At 34.0% G+C, this 26,481-nt stretch overlaps 1 protein-coding gene across 1 annotated transcript; it reads left to right on the forward strand.

Moving 5' to 3' along the window:
• Nucleotides 1-579: 579 nt before the first annotated feature.
• Nucleotides 580-9,394, forward strand: LOC128208566 (coadhesin-like). The gene is made up of 7 exons (XM_052912121.1): nt 580-628; nt 1,360-1,398; nt 2,095-2,211; nt 2,502-2,672; nt 3,366-3,536; nt 3,791-3,901; nt 9,198-9,394. Exons 1-7 carry the CDS (start codon nt 580-582, stop codon nt 9,392-9,394), a joined length of 855 nt encoding a protein of 284 aa, XP_052768081.1.
• Nucleotides 9,395-26,481: the final 17,087 nt, after the last annotated feature.

A 26,481-nucleotide genomic window follows, 5' to 3' on the forward strand; every position in this document is an offset into this window, starting at 1 on the left:
AATTATCATTAAACTTTCAGTTTACTCATGGTAATCAATTAGTTTATGTCTTTAGAAGTGTTTGCATTCTGTTTCACACTCAGCGTTTCTTTATCAAACGGTGAGTAAACACTACGATCTTAACGATCCAAACATAGGCTCTAAACTTCATTATGAAATTATAATGAGGTCTTGTTGAGAATAAATTGTGTTTGGTGCGGTTGATGGCAATTTTGATTTGCCTGGTAACATAAATATGGGAAATATTTAAGCATAAAAGTCAACTGCCGTTTTGTGATGTTAAAACGGTCACCACTATTTGAAGAACAATGTTCTAGTATTGTTCACTGCAAAATATGTAGTATGTTTCGTCTGCACATACATCTTGCGGTTTTCTTTTTGGAAGTGGCCTCAGGTAAACAGTTGTTTTCTATTTAATAGAAATAATAATGTGTCTATTTCCGGGTTGTTTTCTAAAAAAGGATATATGTTCGCTACGAAGTCTTGTTTTAGTAACAAAGTAATGACTTTTTTGTTTCGCGCGTTAAAAACAAAATAAAACTGTTTATCATACGTATACATGCCAATGATGACTGAAAAATGAGATATGACGTGACCCGTTTAAGCGTGTTCGATCGGGAAACCAGGAGTAAACATACTGCTGTTGTTTTTGTTGTACCTGTAATGACGTTCGATGAAGTTCCAGAGACGTACAGCACACCACTGAAAGTAGCCGGACGATTGTGAACAAGTTTGCACTTCAATTGAACCATGTCTTGACGGAATTAAGCAATAACCATATCCAGTAATATATCTTTTAAAGTAACATTTAACTATTTCAAGCGTGTGTTATAAAAAGTAACACGAATTTTCGTGAACCATATCCGCACATTGGGTCACGCTTCAATAAGATATCTTCGTCTAATTTACGCTGCTTAAGAGTTCGCACGTACACCCGCGAAATAACGGACAGGTTCTATGCGATAAATGTCCTAAAGATACTTTCATTGAAACGCAGTTTACGCCAAGACGAGATTACTCCTGGAAATTTACGATCTTACGCCTTACGATCAAGATCGAAACGGGGCCCGACTTTGGTGCGGATAAACATTGGGCTCTTAGCGCCACGCAATATTTCTCCGACACAGAACTCGTGCATATGTGTTCATATATTATTAAATCAAATAACTTATAGTTTTGTTTATACCGATTTAGCTTTATAATTGTTTGGCTAAGTGTGAGGAGGAGTGCATCAAAATCCGTTTAACCTCCACCGAAAATGTCCATCAGTAGTACTGTACAAACACATATAAACTAGTTTTAACTAGAATTGTTAATTGAGTATCGTATGCATTAAAGTTATGTTTTATTTTTTTTAAGGATTCCTGCTAGATAACAATGGATCGACTGCCATCCCAAGTAAGTATTATCTATCTGAATTCAGGCATGTTGTAGCCTCCAAGATCATGGTGGTTGATGTTGTTGAATTTAAAAAGGTCTACCCGTGCCCTATAACGGCTGCCTTATGGCTTGACCCCGTAACATCTCAATGTGTGACTTCAACAAAATTTTGAACCCAAAGGGGAATGAGATCATGGTGGGTGGGGCAACTTTGACTTTGACAACATAGGTTGGGGAGGTTGTTTAGAAGGCATGGGTTATTTTTCACACAAATAAATACAATAGAAGGCAAAACATGTCTATTCCTACCAGACCAATTACTGGATACTTTAATGTGGCGGTGATACCGTACCTACTCTTGTGAGAAAAACAAAAGTGACACTGATGAAATATAATAACAAGCTCAATCTTGTCTTCCCACCAATCTTTGATGGTGAAATCTGATAGGGCAAATCAAAAAAAGGTAGAGCTTATGTGATTTTCACAGATATAACCCAATAGCCGCCATCTCTCCGGAATGTAAAATAGATTCCGTTTTGGGTTGGCTAATTCCATGATTGGGTCTAGAGGCCTCCATAATTTTTTATGATGCTTGTTTATGATGTAAATGGTGCTATTCATTTAAGTACTTGAAATACTGCATGATTGAGAAAATAATATACCATTTAAAAAACTGCTTGTAAAATATGATATGGTTTTTATAAATTATTCCAGATGTTTGTAAGGACGCTCAACCGAACTGCGATCTTCTTAATCAAACTTTAAATGTGTGCAGTGACGTTCACAATGGGGAACTATTATGTAAACAGTATTGTGGATTATGTGACGTCGGTAAGTCAAAGCGCAGCAGTAATCAAAGGCGGTGCAGTTTTGTCTGCAACATACATTTTCTACAAATATGTTCCACCGTTTTACCAATTTGGAACTTGTCAAAGTGGTATTTCTTTCAGAACATTAGAGTGAAGGCTAAAAGTAACAATTCACTATGCCAAAGTGCGGTGAGAACAATTAATCGCCCATCCGTGCTATTTACGGAGTAAACTATGTATTTTTAGCCCTTATCAGATTGATGTATGAAGAAAAAAATGTTTAACATGACAAACTCATTGAGTGTATTTTAGTTAATGGTGGATGGTCAGTCTGGGGTTCTTGGGGTCAGTGTGACGTGTCGTGTGGTAACGGAACGCGTATGCGCAGTAGACAGTGTGATAATCCAGCCCCAAAAAATGGCGGAGATTATTGTCTAGGGAAGAGCACCGAACAACTTATGTGCTTAGTCAACCCATGTCCAGGTATGATATAGATTGCAAATATTGTGTTTATAAAATAAATATGCAACAAGAAGAACCCATTTTTATTTATTTCTATATTAATATTAGTGGGTTAAATTAAAATGACTGGGAGCAGAAATACTTCACGGTTCACCATAATTTAGAATCTTAAATTCAACGAAAACAGATTTACATATCTATGTTTATCTAAACATAAATCATAAGTTCTATAAATCATTTGTAGTGAAGTATGTTGCTTTATTTTGTCAACATTGCTACATTTATCGTTATTGTCAGAATGTCGCCCAGGTATTCCATATTTTAGAAATATTTTGTACTTCATTAAAACAATCATTTGTAAATATTTCTATGTCAGTTCTTGTATGTTAAGTGCATAATTACTGATTGCAAAAGCATTTTACGGTCCTCGAAGTGTTTAAAAAGCTTAAAGTCAACAAAAAAATGTTGTTGTTTTTATATTTCAGCAAAAGATAACTTTATCGGGCATTAGATCATTCTAAGGTGTTGACTTGTTGTTTTAGCTTTCTTTTCCTCTCTTATTAGCATCATTGTGATGTTCTCTTCAATGACCTCGGTGTTTAGCTAGCTCTTTCTTTGTAGTGTTTTTTTCCAACACTCGTAATATACAGAACGTCATACCATTTCTAGAGAAGGTGAAACCTAAGACTGTATTTCTCATATATATATATTCAGTGCATGGTGGTTGGGGCCAATGGAGTGTGTGGGGTTCGTGTAGTGTCACATGTGGTGTTGGTCTGAGGAGAAGGGACAGAAACTGCGATAGCCCGTACCCTTCCAAGGACGGTAACCACTGCTTTGGGGACGGACTCAACTATGATATCTGCACTGGACCATCCTGTTCAGGTTATATCTTTAAATATGCTTTATATTAGGTTTAACTTTCAGGCTATTTTGCCACTGTATACGAGTAGAATCACGTATGATATGTATGTCTTTATGTTCTAATAAGGGTGTTATGTTTAAACTTTTGGCTATTGGGCTTGTTTTTATAGTATTCCATATAAATATTTGGAAGAATTGTGTATTTTTCGTAAGTGTTGATAAACAATTACCAAACAAATGCAATTAATTAAGGTGTTTCCCCTGTTAATATTCAGTACATGGTGGTTGGGGCGGATGGAGTGCATGGGGGTCATGCAGCGCCACTTGCGGTGTTGGCCTGAGGAAGAGGGATCGCAACTGCGACAGCCCATACCCCGCAAAAGACGGTAACTACTGCATCGGAGACGGAATCAACCATGAAATCTGCGCAGGACCCTCTTGTTCAGGTTACTGCTTTATAAACGTGTTCATAATATCCTTTCAGAATAATTTACCACTATATGGGATGTCTTTTGAAGTAGCTGAGCTATGTCACACACCAAAACATGTAGGGATACATGTTTTACCCTTGCACAAGATTGAACCTCAATCTAAATGAAAAATTGAAATGTTTATAAAACACTAAGATATCTTTAAAAATGTCGCATAACAACTCCACAAAAACACCGGATATACAAATATAAAAAAATAAGTATCAAAAGTATGAATTTAAGATGCGCATTTTGCTAGTTTGCAGAGGTAGCTCCGTTCAGAATATTAAGTTATTTGTAATATAATTATATTCAGCAAAACGGTCCTTTTAACTAATAGACAATTTAACATATCGGTAATGGCTCGATAACACGTGCATCATACACGTTAATAAAATGTTTATTTTGAGTATGAGTATTGCTTTTTTGTGGCTATGGCATTCGAGTACGCATCTCAGTAGCTCTCCAGCTTATCAAGGAAAATCTAAATACGTTAAGGTTGATCTTGTTTAAATTTTCATTTTTTCATAAATAAATATTGAATGATCTACTTTTATTTTTTCAAATTTAACGTTCTGGTTATGCACAAATAAAATTGAATATACCACTCCACGACTATATAAAAAACGAACAATCTTGGACAAGTGAATTGTGAATCCGCCCGAAAAAGAGTTTCCAAATATACATCGTCGAGACATTTACCGTTCAAACGTTATTAGTGCAATGAAGTTCGAATTTTAAAAACAATTCGACCAATTTAACATTTTTTTTAAAAAATGACATGTACATGACCGATATTGAAGATTTCAAAATATTATTTTCGGACGTCAACTCTGACGTCAGCTTTATCATGTACTTTCTGACACCGGTCGAATAGACAAAACAGCAGCCATGTTGGATTTTACGAACAACAAAACAAAACAAAGAAGCACATCACCCTGTTTTTGCACAAACCCGTTGAGATGTTAGGGATAAGAAGAATCCCGTATAACACGTCTATTATTAAAGACTAAACTAGGGACTAGACAGTAATACATTCTAAGATGTAACTTTTTCTTTTAAAGAAGGTAATGTCAGCACTGGGATCAACAAATCTTTATAACTCCCCGATCAGCAACAGAATTAGTCATTAACGTTTGCCAAATGGTAATAATTAGTTAATATCCAGTCTGCTATTGCAGAGGCTAGTCCAAATAAGTGTATGTTGATAGATGTTTTTTACAATTTTTGCGAGAAGACTCCCGTATAACATATCCATTATTTTAGACTAATTAAGAGGCTTGCTTGTAGCTATACTCGCTGGTAGTGTTCTGATTTGGTACATGAAAGTTTGCCGAATTAATATCGTCAAAGGAATCAAAGGCACAAAATAATGGTCAAAAACTCATAATTTTGACATTTCTCAAAAGTTGAATAGAAGGCCATAATAATTATATTTTATTTCCAACCCCATCAAGCATTCACTGATAAGTTTGACTGATTTAACCTTGATTGCGAAAAAAAATGTATCAATTTATCAGGTTATATAACTTTTTTTCACAACAGCCCATTACACACTTGTTTGGCAAAACGTCAGAGACTTCTCGGTATTTCAAGTCATATAAGAAATAATCAAATGACTGCGCTCGCCAATCAAATGACTAAAGAATTTCTGCTAGTCAAGAAACATGAAATATTTATAATCAAAATAACATTTCCATCAGTTTAAATCAGGATGTTACCATAAATGTCATATTACACAAGCAGGATGAGAGTCTTTTTGATAACTCTAAAAAAGAAACTTTTCACCAATCAGCAACTTTTTGTAATCCTCTCAAAATTAAATCATAAACTGAAATAGCGATTAGAATCCGCTACAGCGTAGCTGTTGTATCTACATACCCTGCTTTGTGAAAGAATGAAGTCGTCCAACGAAAACATTTATCAATACAGAACTTACGGCATTTTCTAAGGCATCCGTCAGATGTATACAATAGGATTTGTTTTTTACATGAACGATGACGTAAGCATGTGCTCTAAAATAGCGGCCATAGGAAACATGAAGATTTTCATCAGGTTTAATTTGCTTTTTTTGGCGTTTAGGGTTAAGTATATCATTGTTTATGCCAAGGAATTAAAAGTAGACCCTGGAAAAGGCCCCCAGCGTTTTTTAGGACATGCACATTTATGGCATGAACATATTATGATTTACGATGTAACCGTACACACATCCACATAAATTGCCATAAATAAGTGTGCAAAGCGCTAATAAGTGTTAATAACGGGTACAACCCATTATATGAATAACCTACCAATATTCTTAGTCTGTTTCACTCAAATTTCGGAAACAAATCAAACTTTTTTAGTAGCTGCCAGGTTGAATTATTGCAAAACTAAACCTGAAATATTGTTGAAGGATGAAACTGTGAAGACTTTTTACACTCAAAATGTGCTGTTCAAATTCGCCATCTTTCAAATTTTGCACTTCTTTTTTACAATCCGCCCGGCAACAACCATTCATTGCAAAGGTGTATATCTGAATATGGATGTCCACTCTAATCTGCTTGAAATTGATTTTTGCAAAGCATTTTGTAGACATTAATGAACACTTAATCACTTTCATTGGCATGGAAGTATGCGGGAGAGTTGTCTTGTGGTGTGGAGAAAAATGTAGAAAACTCACTTGTCCCACTCGATGACCAACAACCAATGCAGCTTCTTGAGGGGTCCTCCGCCAAGATTGTACAAAAATTGGCCTGTGGTAAAAAAGGCCCTGTCCAAGCGATCCCTGGTTTCCCTTTTACTTAATAAATAAGACACAAGGCCAAAACTTTAAATAATTGGTATGTATCCTCATGAAGTTGCTGTTTACTAAAATAGTTCAAATTATGTTCCTGTGGTTAAAGTGTGCATTGCCTTGGGGATCCTAGGATTGTTCTTTACCCAGTTAGTTCAAATTATGTTCTTTGGGTCCAAACTGGCCCTGTCCCTGTGGTACCAGGTTATCTATATACTTATATAGTCTTATTTTAAAATATTTTTGTATTAAAACTACATTTCCTAGACCAGTCTGATGTACCAAAATTGTTCAAAAAGTGCCCCTGGACTCAAAGCTCTCCAGTCCCCTGGACTGTTGCTGATAAAATATGTTATGACCAGTAATATACTGAACTTTGAAATGACTTATGTAGGGAAATGACTGAAAATGTTTCATGAATACCGGCCATAGTTTTCTATATACTTATACAGTTATATCTCATATAAAACTGCAAGGCCAAGACCTTTGATAATTGTTATGTAGCCTCATGTAGTGCTAAGTAACTAACTTCATCTGTAGCAACCGATGAATTTCTTGGCAACCAATGACTTTCTTAGCAACCAAGGACTTCCTAATCAACAAGTCTCTTAAAAAACTTCCTCAGCAAGCTGATAAATACTGATCATCAACTTACTTACTTTGTATTCGATATAATTCACAAACTTATCGACAACCACTCACTTCCTGGGCAAGCTAAAACAACCTTAATAACCAATGTTTTTTGGTCTTTTCAATAAGTTGAGCGACATAGGGCCATTTTTATCACTCTTGTTTTTTTATATGAAAGTTGAGTTAAAGCGACATTTCACAATACGAATCAAACTCATCGCGCCATCTTGAAGAATGGCTTCCAATGTTAAATTGTTTGTCTACAGGATCTTAAGAGAATGAATATCGACTCAGTCAAAATATTACAATTTATTGCACGTTTGAAATTCTTATGTTGCCACTTGAACCAAAGGTTTACAAGTTGTAAGTTTCAAGACAATATTATTTTCACTTTTCGTTAACAAACAATCGAGAAAGTAAAGGTATTGCCGCATTCAGAACTTTCAGTGCTTTGATTGTAGCATGGGGTACCTGGAGTTCTTGGAGTTCCTGTTCCAACACCTGTGGACAGGGTCTCATGCAGCGCAGTCGAGACTGTAACTGGGCTACAGGAGCGTCCCCAAACATGTGTGTAGGGGAGCCACTACAGTACAAAGCATGTAAGACGTCTTGCTCTGCACATAACAGTAAGTGTTTATTTTCATACGATTTTATTTTATACTGAATCAGATTTTGTCATAAGTTTGGTTCCATATTAACGTGATTTGGTGTTTTCGATCAAACATTTGGTCGATGGATTTCGGCATGATTTGGTCCATTTTTATTCGATTTTTTATAAATACATATTTTTAACGAGCATTCAAAAAACACAAAACCACCAAAGGAGCTATTTGGAGATATCCTGCCTCTTTCATATGCTCTTATTTCACCGTACCTTTGGATCGGCTACTAGTAGTGATAGTTCTTAACTTACTGTCTGCATTGCAGAAGATTCATTGCCCATCAATGACATCTCGAAAGACACTAGGCAAAATTGCTAAAACATATAATAAGAAATGTGCTGCTTTTAAATATGTTGCTTTAAACTTTCAACTTTTACAAACAGTTTTGAATTACCCTCGAAACTCGAAAGGATTTGAAATGATAATACTCAACTTAAGAAGAATAGTTCTACCGTACTGATTTATTGCAATTAAAAAGGAATACTACTATTTAAAGTAATGAAGAGCATTGACAATATTGTTGCTGTTGTTGCGTTATGATTTTTTCCAAGTGTAGCGTACAGTATATCGGTCTGATAATATAACATCATAAGATATACGACACACGCAAATGTGAATTTTAGATTCCTGGTGATCCCAAGTTATTTTGGTATCATTTTAAGAAGAATTTAATATTGAAAATGCAAAAGTGAGACAGAATTTGATACAGCAAACAAGATTTTAAGCCTTAAAAGTTTTCGAGTTAAGTTGTAAAATATGATAAAAATACAAAATAAAATAGATGTTTGATTTAATTATGTTTCAACAGTTACAAATACGTTATGCGAGTGATACCCCCTCAAATGACCTCCACTTTAAACGGGGACAACAGGAGCTTATTTGTGGTTCAAATTACTTAACACTACAGAACGCTTTGCTTGGTTTACAGACGCGACAACTTCTGCCTTTGCTGCACACAACCTTGCGCACACTACTTCCTCCTCCCTAGTTTTCCAGTCTACGTTTTTAAACGAGGGAGCAGACTACAGCACCTCTACTGGGATTTTTACTTGCCGGATACCCGGCATCTACTTTTTTGCCGTTACATTGACAAAAAAGAGGGAAAGTGGAGTGGATAGTGTGTGGTCTTATATTCAATTTACAGGTGGTTCGTTACTCATGTACGTGAATCCCTATGATGACCCGACAACTGATTATGGAGAATACATTTTGTCGTCATCAACCACTCTAAAACTTAAACAATCTGACACAGTTCGAATCGGTGGGGGATCAGCAGCAAACCATCTCCTTTATTCTACAGCATCATTCACTGGATTTCTTCTAAAAGCTGATGCTGACTAAAATCGTTGAATCTTTTAACTGGCATAAACCAGCTTTTTGACGTTCTGATGCTTGCCCGAGTAGCATATGAACACTTTAATCTTTTACTAGTAACTACTACCTAGTAACATTTGTATGTGTCCATGCATGGCCAAAATTTCGCTGAGTACAAAGGCCAGCCTTGTAATGACTGCCAGAATGCGGAGGAATTCTCCTTTAAAAGAAGCACAATATAGGTTGATGCCCAAACGAAATAATGCATTATCATGTTGAACTCATATGACTTAAATGATAAAAAACATATGTATAATAATCTGTACATAAATCATATAGTATGTTGTTTAGCTTTGATCATTTCTGGCTCTACAGGTTGGTGTCGTTAAACTAAACCTGAGTACCCTGGACGTGCTCCTTTTGTTATTATATATTCATCGTAAATCCCCAATAAGTTGTCCTTGGTGGAAAAATAGACTGAACAACATTCAGTGAAAGTATTTGTTTGTGTATTCGTTAGAATCGATCTACGTAAAATTAATGAACAGCTGTTTTTTATCTCATTAAGCCGACTATTATAGCTCGTTAAAACGACTAAGCTCGGTCAAGCTACGCTAAATCAAACTACAAACCCATTCTCGGACTGCATTGTCTCAAAAATTAAGTATAACACTTGATAAAAAATATATATATTACTGACAGAACCAAATGATTGGAAATAATTATTATGGTTCAAGAAGCCAAAACCACAAAACATACAAACAGGAAAACTACAGCACATGGGTTATATATTCAACAAGACCAGTATACAGATGTCCATAAACCATATCACAATATATAAGTGAAGCCCACAGTCCTTATTGTATACGTCTGTGTTGCAATAATCCGTCTTACGAAGAGGTCAATTACAAACCCCACGGGTTTCCGAAGCTGAAAACTAGGGGCAGTAGCGCAATGCTCCATTTAATTATTCCAGTCTACAAAAGTTAGGAAGCCGCTTTAAACAGTCCAAAATGAAACTGAAAACTTGCTCTACATTATTCGGAACTCCTCGGCCATTTTTATCGAAAACAACCTCGGATGTATTTGGACGGTATACTCAAAATGGGGTACGTTTAAGTCCGCTGCAAGTAGATCGCGTAGTAATTTTATTTAGCAGTTTAACTTCATGACTTAACTCTTGGTTATCTTAATTATGTTTGCAATAATACACTTCACTGGTAATCAATTTAATCTTAGATCAATAAATACAACTCTAAAAAACTGCCATTTAATTAATGATATAATTTTAAAAATTATGAACTTCTTCAACTGATGTACATACATCCGAGGTTGTTTTCAATAAAAATGGACAACTAGACATATTACATGTTGTTGTTTTTTATATTAAAATGCTTGGGGAAAAACACGGAAGGACGATATTTCATATTTTGATTAATGTTTCCCAGTCACTGCGTTGATTTTCTATCCAAAAGTGTGTCTCAAGAATGTACAAAAGGAGCTTTGTCAAATGTGCTAAAGCAGTTAATTTTAAACTTCCTTACATAGTCAATGGTGTAATTACAAATTGCGAGTCATTTAAAATGCAGCTTTAGCCAAAAATAATGGGAAATATGGTGTACAAATGCATGTCACAGACAGTACTGCATGGCTACAATAACAAATGATGCTGCACTTTGTCTTACCAACGTTACAGAATCCGCAATAACGACTATATAAATGTTCACCATTGTGTACGTCATGACACACATTGTAAGTTTGGTTAAGGAAATTGCAGTTGAGCTGGCAAACAGACACTGGGAATAATATATAAAACCATACTAAATTTTAACATTAGTTCGTAACATATTGTCACATTTTTCCACTAACAATTAGTTCGAGTGACGCTCAATAATGACGTTTCTCGCACTTAATTAAATACGGATAGTTTAAGAAGCACACGAATAGCGTCATGCCTCCAATACCCATCATTGTGCAAAGCAAGAAACGGACTCTATGGTATATACCGGCTATATGGACGATCATTTGAAATGTCTGTGAAATAAACAGCGCTAAACAAACATGCTTTTTCACAAAATATATTTATTTTAGCTCTCTAAATATTGAACTTGACGCACTATTGTAATGTGTAAGTTAATCATTCATGAACGTTTTAAATACAATGAAATGAGCCATAACTAAAACAAATTGTGCAAATATTCCTAACAGCAACATGATTAAAAACGAAACAGTACTTAAATAAAATGTTTTAAGCGTTCAAAATAAAAAGGAAAAAAAGAGAAATACTCCGTCGTTGAGGATGCACTCACCCTTTTTCAGCTCAAGTGTTGCGCCAGAATGAACTATTTTAAATATGTATTTTAAATACATAAGAATTTTGTACTATGATCATCATACCGAAACGAAACGATAACATGTAGGCTTAGCCTAACCGTTCAGTAACTAGAATGCGGATAACTTACAATGTACATATTTCGCACGCTAGTTATTGAAAATTGTCCTAGACATCATGTACGAAACAATTACTTCATCCACTACCCTCGTGATTGGAATTATATACTCTCGCTCAAGCGCTCGTGTGTCATGTATTTCAATAACTCGGGTTGTGGCTGTAGTAGCTATGATATTAATTTGTATTGTATCAAACTTTAAATTGGCATTAGGCTGAAAACCTCCTAGTGAATTGAATTCAAAACTATTTGGTGTTATCCTATTTTAGCATTTTTATAAGAAAATCTTTGCAATAGAAATATTTACTCCTTCAGGACTTATTTTCCTAACTATGTTCATAACTTCTAATAAGTATTTACGCAAAAAGTAATACAGTCGGTTGAAACACTATTTTTAATTCGTTATAACATTGAAAAATATTATGTTTTGCTTTAAAGATTGCATTGTTGTTATACAAGCATCATTCTATCACAGCCGCATATAAAATGAGGGCCAGCAGCCTCTTGTCCTCATGATATTACTTTTAAAATATTTTATAATCAATCAATATAGTTATCTTAGTTCTTTATCAAAAACAATATATTTGTTTTCCAAAACTTATAACAAATTAAGATAGGTTCATCATGTCATGCCCGGCAAATAATGATGTAGCATGTCCATCCATTTATGTGAGAACGCAATGTCCATACTACCCCGCCCGGTTCTACGCTAAATTCGTTTTATATTTAACGCTTTAAGCATTTTATTTAAGTGGAGTTTCGGTTTAATCATGTTTTTGTTAGCATGTTTGCACAAGTTCGTTCAGTTTTGACTGGTGATTTTTTTTATTTAATAAGTTCATGATTTACTAACACATAACATAAGTGTGTCAATTTTTAAATTTACAACATTAAATATAAGATATTTTCTGATCAAGCTTAAGAACACTGGTAAAATTGGAAGGGTGGTCTATCTCGTGTGAAGAAATAAATAATTGTGCCAAATACCGGCATATACAGAAAACAAATATATTACTCAAATGAAATTTTGGCCCGTTAATAAACAAATTATATGCATATTGAACCCTTGTCCAGGAAAGATTTAGAGTACAAATCTGTGTTTATGAAACAAACACGCAGCTAAAGAGTGAGCATTTTTATTTATATCTGTTTTAAAACTAGAGGGTGAGATGTACATTAATGAGAGCAAAATACCTAACGGTGCAAAAATTTACTATTTATACATCACTTAATCTCAATTAATCATTCCTCGTGAAGAATGCTGTTATATTTTCCGAACATTGATACAGGAGTTATTGTAAACAAAATCAACTAAAATGTTGGTCGCGTAATATACTTAAATGTGCTAAAGTATCATGCTTCAGAGTAATTAACCCCTACATAAATGTATGTATTTTTGAGTCATTATAATGTGGAGGCAGATTCCTGCAAGTTCGTGATTTCGCGGCAAAATTTCAAAAATGCGGGTAGAATTTCGTCAAAACGAAAATTCTAAAATGCGCCATATAGAAGAGCGAACAAATCCCTAGTGTTGGTGCAAATAAAAGAAAATCATTATGCAGTTTTTTTCCCGCTCCGCCACTTGGCTCATGTTCGCATTATTGTCCCGCACCCCCTATAATGGTAAAATAAACCACCATATAACAATAACCATTGGCTGTAAATATGAAGTGTGTTGTTGAATTTTGTCCTACCCAACCTGATCACATGCATTGTTAACATAATTATTAAAGCCCAAGGCAATCGCATAGGGATAAACATGACATAGACTCAAAAAGGTAATATTTGACCAAAGATAAGTTACCATCATTGCCATATGCTTCAACCTGGTAAAATATTCTTGCTGAAATCTATAAAAAAAAGTTTTAGGCGATCTGGAGAATCTACAGAATAAGAATTGCGCACAACGGTGGAAATGTTTAAACTATTAGTCGTTAAAAAGGTGTCAAATATAACATTTCGCTCCTGACCTTACTTTTTTATTCCCCGTAAATCTTGTTTTGTCTTGCCATTAATTGATTTTGTCCTTTTGGATTTCAATGTTTGGTATTTTCGTGCACATGAAAGTCGCGTAAATGTTCAAAATGGCGATAATTTTCATTGGGTAAATAATAATTATCAAGATACGACTATCTTAAACTAAAGAGTATATCCCAACTGACCTACCCAATTTTGCTTGCAGTAAAATTGAAAACATTCGATTGCACATTAATTAAATATTTTGACCATACATTTTGTCCGATAATAAAGTTAATTTGGTGTTTCTAATCAAACTTTAGAACGTATGAGCTTTTCTGTTTCCACTTGATATTTGAAGTACAAAACCACAAAACCACAAAACACGTAGTTATGCAGGCAAATTTTAGAAGCCGACCATTCGAAGCGGCTATATTACTTAACATTATGTTCAAATTTAGATCACAGTTGCCATCTTAATAACATTTTCAAGTATAAACCGTTCAGCTTATCAACGTATCATTATGTCACAAGCAAAACAACATTTTCTTCGTTTATTGACTTTAGTTTCAAACTTTACTTTGTTTACAGACACGACAACAACTGCCTTTGCTGCACACAGCCTTGTCCAGACTGGTTCTGACTCAGTGGTTTTTCAGTCGATGTTTTTAAACGAGGGATCAGATTATAACACATCTACTGGTGTTATACCGGGTATCTACTTATTTGCTGTAACGTTGACAACAACCCTTAGCCTTAAATGATCTGAAACAATTCAAATCGGCGGAAGCTCAGCGGCAAACCATTTCAATACTGATACAGCATCATTCACCGAATTCTTGTAAGAGCTGATGCTGACTTACTTCGGAGAAGTTTAATATACATATAATTGCCATCTTTTTAAAAACACAAACGTCCACAATAAACTGTCTGATAAACTGCTTTGTATAGTAAACAACACATGAAAAACGTGATGAATTAAGTTGAATAGTCCAAACAAAAGTGAATGCATTTACCTGCGGTTTTATAAAGCTGCTTGTTGATGTTTTGATGCTGGTCTGAGTAGCATATTAACGTCTTAGTCAAACTCGCTTTATCTCGAAAAAAGATCATTTGCTAATGCATGGGAAACGTTTAGCTGAGAACAGCCTTATAAAGACTCTAGTAATGCGGAGGAAATCCCTTTCTTTACAAGTTCCTGCTAGCCGTTTTCCGGCTTCTTAATTTGCTGCCGTAAAACTGAATTTTAGTAAGCTCTGGACCCGGGTGTGTATGGTCAGCATACATGTATCTAACGGTTTGTCCGTTGGTCCATCCATCCCCTTGGTTTCTGATCAGTCATATCAAAGTGTTAGACTCTGAAAGCTATATGTTCATATAGGCCCAAATTATTTATTTATTTACTCAGATTTGAACATGATAGTGTACCTTTTAAAATGTGAAATTTCATCCGGGTTTCATGAACTTAATACATGGTAACTTTAATTTCATGTAGTTGCAATTAAAGGCACTTATCTCATATTTTGTATATAATTATGTCAAGATTCAACATTATATAGTCTTATCTAAAAACACAAACACATTATATCTTTGTAAACAGCATTTTTTCACCAAGGTCGATTAGAGAGATCAAGAAAAACAATTGTTCAATGCCTATGATTTATGAAGTATTACCTGAAACCAAAAAATCTGGAAAGGACAATCATTTTGACGGTAATTAATTTCTATAGTATAGTAATCGATATTAAGTAAACATCAAGATTGAAAATGATTGTATTACTTCAGGTGAGTTTGTTTGAACTCCTGAACTTGAAATATAGTTTATGGAGGAAAGAAGCATTATATGTTTGTGCCAAATATGTCCCAGACTATCCAGTCAACAATACTTTTATGACATATTTTCAAAGCAGTTTTATTTTCAAAGTTTTGATTAATGTCGGACCTCCAGTAAAAATGGCCTCAACTGACCTTTTCAAGGCGAAAACCTCAACATTAATTGATCAAGCTGTTTGAATGCATGCGTGTTCAGGCTGTGTTGTTTGTATGTTTTGTTATCAGTGTCTTTGTGCCCTAGCATTCTTTACTTGACATGTACACCTTAGTTCTAATTATCATATTCAAAGGACTAGACACCAGATGAAATAGTGTCAATAAACATAAAACATTGTCAAAAACTTAACATACAATTGATATTGTTGTGTACAACGCTTTTATTCTTGCTTACATCGCTTACGACAAATGCATTTTCGCATTTTTCGTATTTATTTCAATAAAACAATTTCTGGCGTTGTCTAACAAATAAACCTCCGTAATTTAAGAAATAGCGTCTGTGTATCATCTGTATCACGTGACGTTCACAAGCTAAAATTACACTTTATGAATTCTCGCAATGATAGTGCAAGAAACCGGAATACTTCTCCGAAAGAACGTTGTCATGCAGCGCGACAGATCAACAATGATCAATGGAAACTTTTAAAAAAGGTTTACTTTGCTGAAAATGACAGCGAGTTGCTAATGTGCTTATAGACAGTAAAGTATGTGTGTGAAACGAGCACATGACTTGCAAGGTGTTCGGAAAAAAACACGGGCGGTATTTTTAAACTTGGAAACCATTATTCGTAATTTTAAACTGATAAATTTACCTGAGACATGGACATGACTGTTGCGTTGATTCTTTTAATTTTGTGAATGATTATTATCGCCCACATACTAGCTTGTTTCACAATTCTAGTCTTGTTTTGAGGAAATGCTGTATTTGCCGATTTTGTGACCATTCGGTGTCTAGTCCCTTTTGATATTCGAAAGCCTTTGTTACTCATTCAAGTTATCGAGCAAGTTAAGCTACTTTGGCACATACGATTTAAAGTGCACATACAGCATGTCTTGAAAAAGTGTACCACTTTATTTTATAATTAATAACGTACATTGATATATCTTAGTTTCACATAGAGTCATACACAAAACAAAAAACAAACAATGTAGAAAGAAGCACACGCATACTTTTATTACACAGCTAACACAAACAAATACACGCAATAAATAAGGATTTAGTCGTATATCATCACACATTCTCATACATTTAATAGTATATTTCCAATGCCATATTCTTTATATTTCCATCTAACATTAAGTGTGCCTATATGAACTTAACAATTATTCCGTGCCCTTTATTTAATACGAAATTATCTATACGCATGTAACAAAAGTTTGGTTGACTTAAATTCATAAGGAAATGGACATATAGTAACAACTACATTACAAAGATCTAGCATGAAGTGTATCACATTACCTAGTTATGGCAAAAAGTTGATCTATGTTTACATCACAAAATTCTAGTATTAAGTGGATTAAAATTACAGAATTATAGATTTATATTAATTTATATATTATTCAACATAGCATGTAGTGGACCTGCATTTACAATCATCCCCTCCCTATAACTAGCATTACGTGCATTTATATGTCTTAAGTTCATGCACAGTAATACACTTTTAACATAAAAGCAATGTAGAAAGTAACACATGCATACTTTTGATTAAACAGTTCACACAAATATAAGCAATAAATAAGACATTGAAACAAGGATTTAGGCGTATATAATCAAACATTACCTTTAATCTAATAATTTGCGTATCGATATATTTCAAATATCATGTTCTTTATAATTCCATATAAGTATTCCTAGATTTACATAATAAATATTCAGTGTCCTCAACTTAATAAGTAGAGTATTCACGTCACAAGAGTTTGGTTTTACATTCATTTATAAGGGAATGGACTTTTATTAACATCCACCAATTCTAGCATAAATCACACAGTTCATGTATGTAGTTGATCGGAGCGCAAAAGTATATTTCATTTTATTCACATCACAATAATTCAATTTCTTTCTTGCTATATCATGAACTGCATCTTTATTCATATAATACAATATTAGTTTACTTTCATTTAAAAGATAATGGGCATACATATACAAAATTTCTACAACATAGCATGTAGTGGACCTTCATTTACATCATTATTTCATCCTAGCATGTAGTGGAACTATAGTCACATCTCTTCAAGTTGTCGTCCCACTGAAGAGTTCCTGGACAACGCCTGTTATCGTAGAGTTCATCTCCGGAGCACGTGGCGTAAACGTTACAACCTATACAGGACTTGTAGTCACCATCTTGAACACCATCGCAGCTTTTTACACATTCGCCAATTTGGGGGACTGCAAAAATAATACAATAAACAATTACAATGTCCAATAAAAAAACGTTAGGATTAAAGCGAACGTCCTGTATTCGTATTTGGGTGCTTTGGAGCAATACTTTTAACGTGTCAATAGCACAATCACATGTTTTACGGACTATGTTGTTTACGTTTGGAACGATATGAAAGAAATCAATTTGGTATCATTTTTGAGGAATATAATCAACCGATCAGTATAGAAAGTATTGCTGAAGTTATTGACGAATTAACAACTAAAATGTGGCGGTCCTGATTTGCACTTTATAGATTGTTTTTATTGATTGCATTCTGTACGTAATGGTTTATTAACGTTTGCTTAAAGGTAAGCAACTGTATTGTGTGTTTGTTGATTTAACTCAAGCCTTTGATTAAGTTGTAAGTAAAGTCTTTAAAGTAAACTTATAAAGTTATATTCAGTTAACTCAAGAATTATACCCAGCTTCCAGTTAGAGATATGAATGTATTATAAGTATATGGCAAGGAATGGTTAATCGCCTTTCTAGTTCTTTTTTTAATGATATAGAGTATATTATTTCCGAAGTAGTATTATTGGTATCAATATAGATTCGTTTAATGTTTTTCTTACACTAAATGCTAAAGATATTTTATTTTTTGTTAACTGTGCTGCAGTCTTAATTCATTATCAGAATACTGTGAACGTTGTAAGTATTGATAAAACAAATATAATGATATTAATAAAGTGAGTACGATTTCCGGTCATGTTCATTATAAATGACATTGCTGTTGTGTTGTTGCTGTTGTTGTTGTTTTTGCTATTATTGTTAGCCATTAACCTCCCTATTGAGAAAAAAAGTTTACCCGTGTTGGAACATGTTTCGCAACAGCTGTTCCAGTTATAAGAGCAATCGAAAGGATTTCGCTTTTTCATGTCCGCACATGATAAGGAACTGTTCCAATAATAACGTGGGGCATCCCCATAAAGGCAATCCTCTGCAAAAAGACGACAATGAGAGGATGTTTCACTTTATTATAGTTTTCTAGGCTTATATAGGAACACATGTGGTCCGCTTCAATTATGACAGTAATTTTATGGAAATCAAATAAGTTATTTTACAGCAACGAAATTTTAAATAAACATTTTTCTTATTCAAATGCACGTTTTTAAGTCTAGGCAAGTAAGGTATGAACGGCGAATCTTTCTCATTTACTTCTAATACCGGACCATTATTTCCCTTATGGTTTCCCTTTAACTGAAATACATATTTGTTAGAACATAACAATAATATTTCAGATATGTTTGAAACTATATGGGATTTTCTTACCTGGTTTTTCCTTTTTAAGTCTTTTGTCGTTAACGCAGCGGCCCGAGTGGCAAACCTATAAAATGAAAAACAATAATAGTAATCATTTACTGATAAAATTGGGCATTTTCAAATTAAAAGTGAAAACATCAAGGAAATTAAAACTACAAAACAATGCAATGGAGATTACAGCGACAAGCTCTGGTTTAATTTCACTATTATCATGAAATATAAGCCAAACGTACAATTAACTAGCAACAAACATATAACGACACAAAGTGTGCATGTATATATCAATGCTAGGAAGAAATATTACTTTGATTTGTACCAATAAAATAACATTATTAGAAAATAAATTACTTTGTTGCCCGGGCAGCGTGTTCCATCAAACGGTGCTCCTATATGATATCTGCTGATGGTGGGATCATAACAGTATAGTTTTGTACAAATGCTCGTATAGTTGCCGAGATATTCACTCTGTAACGCAATAGGCACGATATTAATACATTTTAATACAAATAATAAATAAACGTTGTTTTTTATCAAAAATTGCCACAATGCTTTCAATTGCGGTTTACACTTTTGAACGAGTTATGTCACGTCCGAAACGTAATAAACACATATGTTGTTTGTTTGTTTTTTAATCGGAAGTAATTGATTTGATTAAAATTGCATCCAATCACCACTTCATGTACATTGCCAAAATTGTAACATCTTTAAATTTACACTTTACAACATATTTGGGACTACATATGTTGAGGTTAAATATATATCAATATATGAATAACAACCTTCATATAAATAAAGCACCAGGAGTTGATGAAGTATGTCACTAAATACTTAGATCTTTAGATCTATTGAGCATTTGATGTTGTTGAGCACGATTTTCTTCTTCATACACTGCGCCTTTGCCATTTCTCAGACTCTTGCCTTATTTTTATGAAACCTTACTTATTAGAGCGGGAAATAACCAGTCCTCATTCTGATATATTTACCTAGTTATTTGGCCCTTTTTTGTTTCTTATTTACATAAATGACATGAATGCCTTCAACAGTCTTCAATTTACTTGTATAATGACGATTCCACTTTGTATGCAGCAGGTAGCAACATTAGATACCTACAAGCATTTTTACAAAGGGGTATTGACGCTATGGTTGCCTGGTGTGAGTCCAACAGCATGCACATTCACCCAAAAAAGTCAAAATGCATGATCACCGGCACTTCTTATGTTTATTAGATAGACTTGCTTAAAAATATACAATACACTCATAACAAAAGTTGAAAGCAAAAAGTTAACCAGCAACTACATTGATCAAAATCTGAATTGGAATTAAGCCAAAATTGCACTTCTCACAAAAATAAGAAATTTCTAACAGAGGATATGACCCAACTCTATTTCCTATATATCATCTTATTATTATATTATATATATATATATATATATATATATATATATATATATATATATATATATATATATATATATATATATATATATATACACACAAAAGGTAACTGATGTGTATTATATGAAGTCAATGCAATAAGTCTTTCATTTTCAAAATTGTAATTCCGAAAAAAGCTGTATTAAAATAAATAATAAAACCTTTTCGTACCCCTTCCTCTGAATTTTTCCAGTAGTTGGAATGACTATCTTTTGAAAATCGATGTATTTATACATTTATAGTTGAGTGATATGATCGCATAAAAGATCGCATCGTTAAAAAGTATTTGTATGCACAGGTGGATCGTCTTATGATCAGCAATTTTCACCAAACGACGTACACTTACTCTTAATAAATATGACCCTTCTCCAATATGCTCTTTACATTGTTCGTCTGGCCCATATATCTGGCCCAATAGCTGATCTGCATAGTCGTCATAAATGTTGTTCGCGTTTGATCTGCGTAACAAGCAGTTGTCTCTCCTGGTTTGAAAAAAGTGTTCAAGTAAATAAAAGGAAAGAAAATAATTCATAAGACAACCCCTTAAAACACGCTTTCAGTCAACAATTTAATTATCACGAATACGTCATTGTAATACTTACTGTATCGTATCATATATAAATTGAATGCTAGCCAAAATCATCTTTCGTTTTAACTTATACTAATTTTACTATATAACTATTGAATAAACAATGCATAAAATAGCAATATAAAATACAAAATGTACCATAGATCACTCTGTATATAATCTTTGAAGTAATCTTGAGAACAGCGTGAGAAAATCCAATTTCTTTGGGCTTCGTTTTCGGGTCGCTTGAAGCTTGTTACACTGGGGGCCATAATATATCCATCTTTTCTTAGACACACATTATTTTCACCATCGTGAGGGGCCCCAAAGCTGAAATATATATGGTCCTCTTCAATTTAAGTATGATCAGCATTTCTTTATACTAGTATATTACTAAGTACATATGTGTTATATAGGTCCTTATCCGTTTATTTAATCGTCTCTGTTTAATGCTAGTCTAGTAATTTCAGGTATCTTCATTTCCGCACGTGAGAAGTTCTGCTAAGGAGGATCTGTGTAGACACCTCTGTGTTTGCGGAATTTCTTTGTGTTTTATACATTGATTCTCGGCGATATAAAGTCATACAAGGGCAAATAGTTCACCTGTGACCAAGTTCATGAGCACACGTTTCTCCTACATTTAGGTCAAACGCATCTTCTACCAATGATTGTTTGAAACTGGTGCACAGTGAAGAGATAAAGGCTATTCCTGAAAGGAAATATCATTTCATATGTTACGTTATTGTTGAGCTGTTTAGGACCGGATTCTGTATGTTTTCGTGTCACCAGGGAGAGTTTTATTTTTATTGTTACAAATAATATGAGCAACAAATTTTTATTGTTAAAAATACTTTCTTTCAATCAGTTAAAACTAAATTAATTATACCTAAAATATCTTTCAGTAGACCTTTGTCATCAAAGTCTGTCAGGTTATACCTGAAATATAGAACGCATATTAACTTGTGCGAATTATTTGCGAGTACATTTTAAAATCATTAACTTCTCGCCCATATTCACTTATTTCTTGAGTCTAAAGGAAACCAAACATTATTTCAATACTATTCTGTTTGAACAACATAACATAATATCGGCAGATGGTAGTCATGCTTTTTTATACTTATCCCACATTATTTATGAACGGTGTGCATCTCATATCGATATGAAGTCTTGGTAATACAATGGATACTACAGGGGCGAGCCTAGAAGGCACATTATTTACCTAGGGGTTTGTTCAAAGGCACTGGGGATCAATGCCCAACCGACACACAACATACACAGATTCAATGAATGTTTAAAAAAATCGATATACACGTATCTTTAATCTGAGATCATTGCTGTTCTTTGTTAAAAAAACAATTAACATATCATAAACAAAAAAACTCCCAACACCTGATATAGTTCATCGATCCATAAAGGCCAAGCAAAGGTCAAATATTACAGTTTGAGAAGACGGATATAGTTCATGTATCTCATGTATTTATTCAACGAACAAATTAATACGTTTGCTGTCGCTCACTTGTAATCAATGCGTTGCACTTGCAATGCATCAATATTCATGAGCTTAAACCTACACATACGAACCTGGTAAAGAGCATTGCGTGGTCATGCTTTGGGAGTAGGCTGTCCAACTTATTGCACCATTTCTTAAAGTCATATAGCACGTCATTCCCATCTACTGAGATTGGTTTATTGTTGATTTTCCTCAGCTCTGTCCACGAGGAGTAGACAACTTTCTGTGTTGAATATGCAAGGTTTATTTAACGAGCCTAATTCAATAAAGAATGCTTAATAAATAAACTAGATGGCACTGTTAGACATCGTGTTTCAACATTTCAATTAACCATGAAATGGCAGAAATGTACAGTATGTGGCTAATAGGACCGAGACACCCCTGATTAGTCAACGGAAGATAAATGTTTGTCTCGTTCAAGGTTCAATTTTAGAATAAGAACGTACTAAAGATGTACTTACTCTTTACTAACATACAAATTCTACACGCCAAAACATAGATATCGCCACATAAGTTAGTAATAATCAAATAAACGACAATGCAGCTATTTCATTTCGTGGATTTCGGGATTTGCTAGAAATAAACACTTTCAATCAAACCGAAACTGTTGTTTTCATAATTTGGATGTAGTTTGTGCGTCCGCTATATCTTAATATTTGAATGTGCGTACCAAAAAAATGAATATAAAGCAATGAACAACAGATTTCAAAGCAGTCATTGCAAGCAAATTTATATAGAACCTTGTCTTTAAATTTAATATTTTTGCAACTTGTTTTATAAATAGCATACAATAACGCCGATTATTTCTCACAATTAAGAGAAACACTAATATGAATTAAACTTACATCCGCAACATGAATCCCAGTCAGTAGAACACGCACTGTCACAGTTTCAACGCTGCGGTACCGCAAATCCACCTGAGGCGATACATGATTAACTGTATTATTTTTAGGAAGAGGAAAGATGTGTTGACATGGTCAATACAATTTAGTTATTACTATAACAGATTAGTTTTCATATTTTCACTTTTTATGTTCTTTAAATAAGAATAATTACGATTAGTAAGTCCAATCTACTTTTCAAATAAGAACATACCTATAACGCTACGTTTTCGCAAATCCACCAGAAGTGATACATGATTTACGTATTACGGAAGGAAGAGGAAAGATGTGTTGGCATGGTCAGTGACCGTTAAGTATTTTACATTATACAATATTAGTTATATATCGAATGCATGTCCTTTTACTTAGCATTAGTATTATGTTTAAATTACATTTCCAAACAAAAACACACATTTTCAAACAGAAATGAACGGTTCTTATTTAAAATTCAACTTTAATCAACAAGTTAACATCCTGAGGTCCAATATGTTTAAATGGGAATTTCAAATCAACATCCAAAGATACCACTTGTTTCATTATTTGTATAAACCACTGTCTACAAAAATGCATTCCCAAAGTAGGATATTTCAAGATGTTGGTTACCAAAGCACGTAATTCTTACCCCATTGATGATCAAAGCGTAATATTGTCGGATTAATCTCTTTGCCTCCTGATCTTTTTGGATAAGGGTGACGGCTCCCTTCTCGCTTGCTTTTGTTAACCAGCTTTATGTCGCGTATGAAAAAGTGCACAGTCATTCGTGTTAAATGTAAGTGGTGTGATAACCATGTACACAGTTTGAAATCAGCATATCTTATTTAAATACCAGTGTGTAGAATGTCAAAGTGTAATGTAAACCTTCTGCAATAAACTTTTTGTCTTTATTGATCAGATTTAAAGACGTGATGATCAAAACGTAATACGTATTAACTGTACTTTTGATTTGTAGATAGGTCTAGAAAGGTATTTATAATACTTCTTAAAGCCAAACAAATGACTGAATAGATTTACACCGCTTTCTTTCAGCATGTTTAAATTGAAATTAAGTGGGAATAACCTAGGATTAAAATATATTACTTATGAACTATTTTAATAACAAAAATAATTGTAAACGTATTTTTCTACAACAATTATCCCGATTCTAACTCGCTCCTCTCCATTTCTATGTGTTTACAGTGCAATGTCAACAATCAGGAAGGGAACTTTAAACAAACGGGGTCTGACAGTGTATTTGGTTCAAAATGTATTATGATAAAGTGATATTACTTTAAACACTCGTTCTTGTATGTAGACTTATTGTACGTGTATTATCCTACACAAGTAAGAGTTAAATTTGGATTTAAAAGATCTTTGCGAAATACTTCTAAGGCTGACCAACTGTAGCATAAAACGCTTTGACCTTATAAACGTTTTTATGGCATTACCGTTTGACTTTGCACAAGTCTACTCGTACCTGTTTGGCGTAATTCACTTACGCTTAAAATCTTTACATATCTTAATGACAGTTACACAAACACGCACATGTAGCGTTTAACAACTTATCTTAAAGTGAAATGGAAACTCCGGAGACGAGCCAGCAGTCACATATTTAAACCTACTTACTGTTGGTAGAGGGAGTAGTCAACAACTGCAAGCACTTCTATCTCATACACATCGTCCGCCTCTCTACGATCGCGTTCAGATATCTTCCCTTGGATCCGTTCAGAGACGTATGCTGCATAACACGAGAAATATCATTTTTCAAAACAGTTCGATGAATAAAGCTGTTACACATGAATTATAACCTGTTTTACCTGTGAAATATTACCCGTTGCACGTGAAATATTACCTGTTACACGTGAATTATTACCTGTAACACATGAATTATTACCAAACCTTTTTGATGTTGAAAGTTTGACACGTGCTTCAATTTCAATAATTTTTGTTTGCTTTTAGATATTTAAATAAATTACCGCTTAACTCTGGGTTAGAATGAATGCATAAGCAATAATTAAAGTTAACACATTTACCATTCTACTACAATACCACTTATTGAAAATAACTTGAATACATAATTATCTTTTGATAAAATAATATTTGGCAAAAATATGCGTTATTAATTTAAAAGCCATATCATGAATTAAATACGCACAACCAGGAAGGTTCTTGAATGACTGATGGCGTCTGCCACATCTCGGTCCACGTTTCAGTTTACGTATTGTATAGGAATGATGCTCGTCGTCAAATTGCAAATGGAAGGTGTCGTTGCCTATCTCAACATGCCCCACCTGAACATATAACAGCAACTTGACAATAGTGATGAATCAATGCAATGCATGGGTTGTTGTTTATGTTTGTATCTTATAGGAATGGAAAGTCATTCGGGTTGTTTTGACATGAAACTCTTCAGCACTAATTTAACCTTTTCGTTTATTGATAGAAACTGAAAAAGCAATGCAATAATTATCAAAAGTTTTACCTATAACTGTTATATAATTCACGCCCGTTCAATCGAAGGCATTTGAAATGTCGTATTGCACATTTCCCTCTCTATGACAACCATTAAATCACATATAACATGAAGGATACACCTATTACAGCTTAGCGGTTGTTTGGCTTAATCAAATAACATGTTATGTCTAAAGGAATCTATATTCTTTGCGATTTATGTATCAGGGTTTATGGTACGATCTTATGCATTTTTCTAAAGTACCATTAACGCACTAAATTTAAAACGTTTCTGTGATTTCTCCGACCGTTATTTAGCGTAACCAGCGTTACCCTTTGTCGATAAGTTGATCTTGAAGGGTTTTGCCACCGGGCCTG

This window comes from Mya arenaria, chromosome 11, assembly GCF_026914265.1.
Source record: "Mya arenaria isolate MELC-2E11 chromosome 11, ASM2691426v1".
Classification (NCBI taxonomy): Eukaryota; Metazoa; Mollusca; class Bivalvia; order Myida; family Myidae; genus Mya; species Mya arenaria.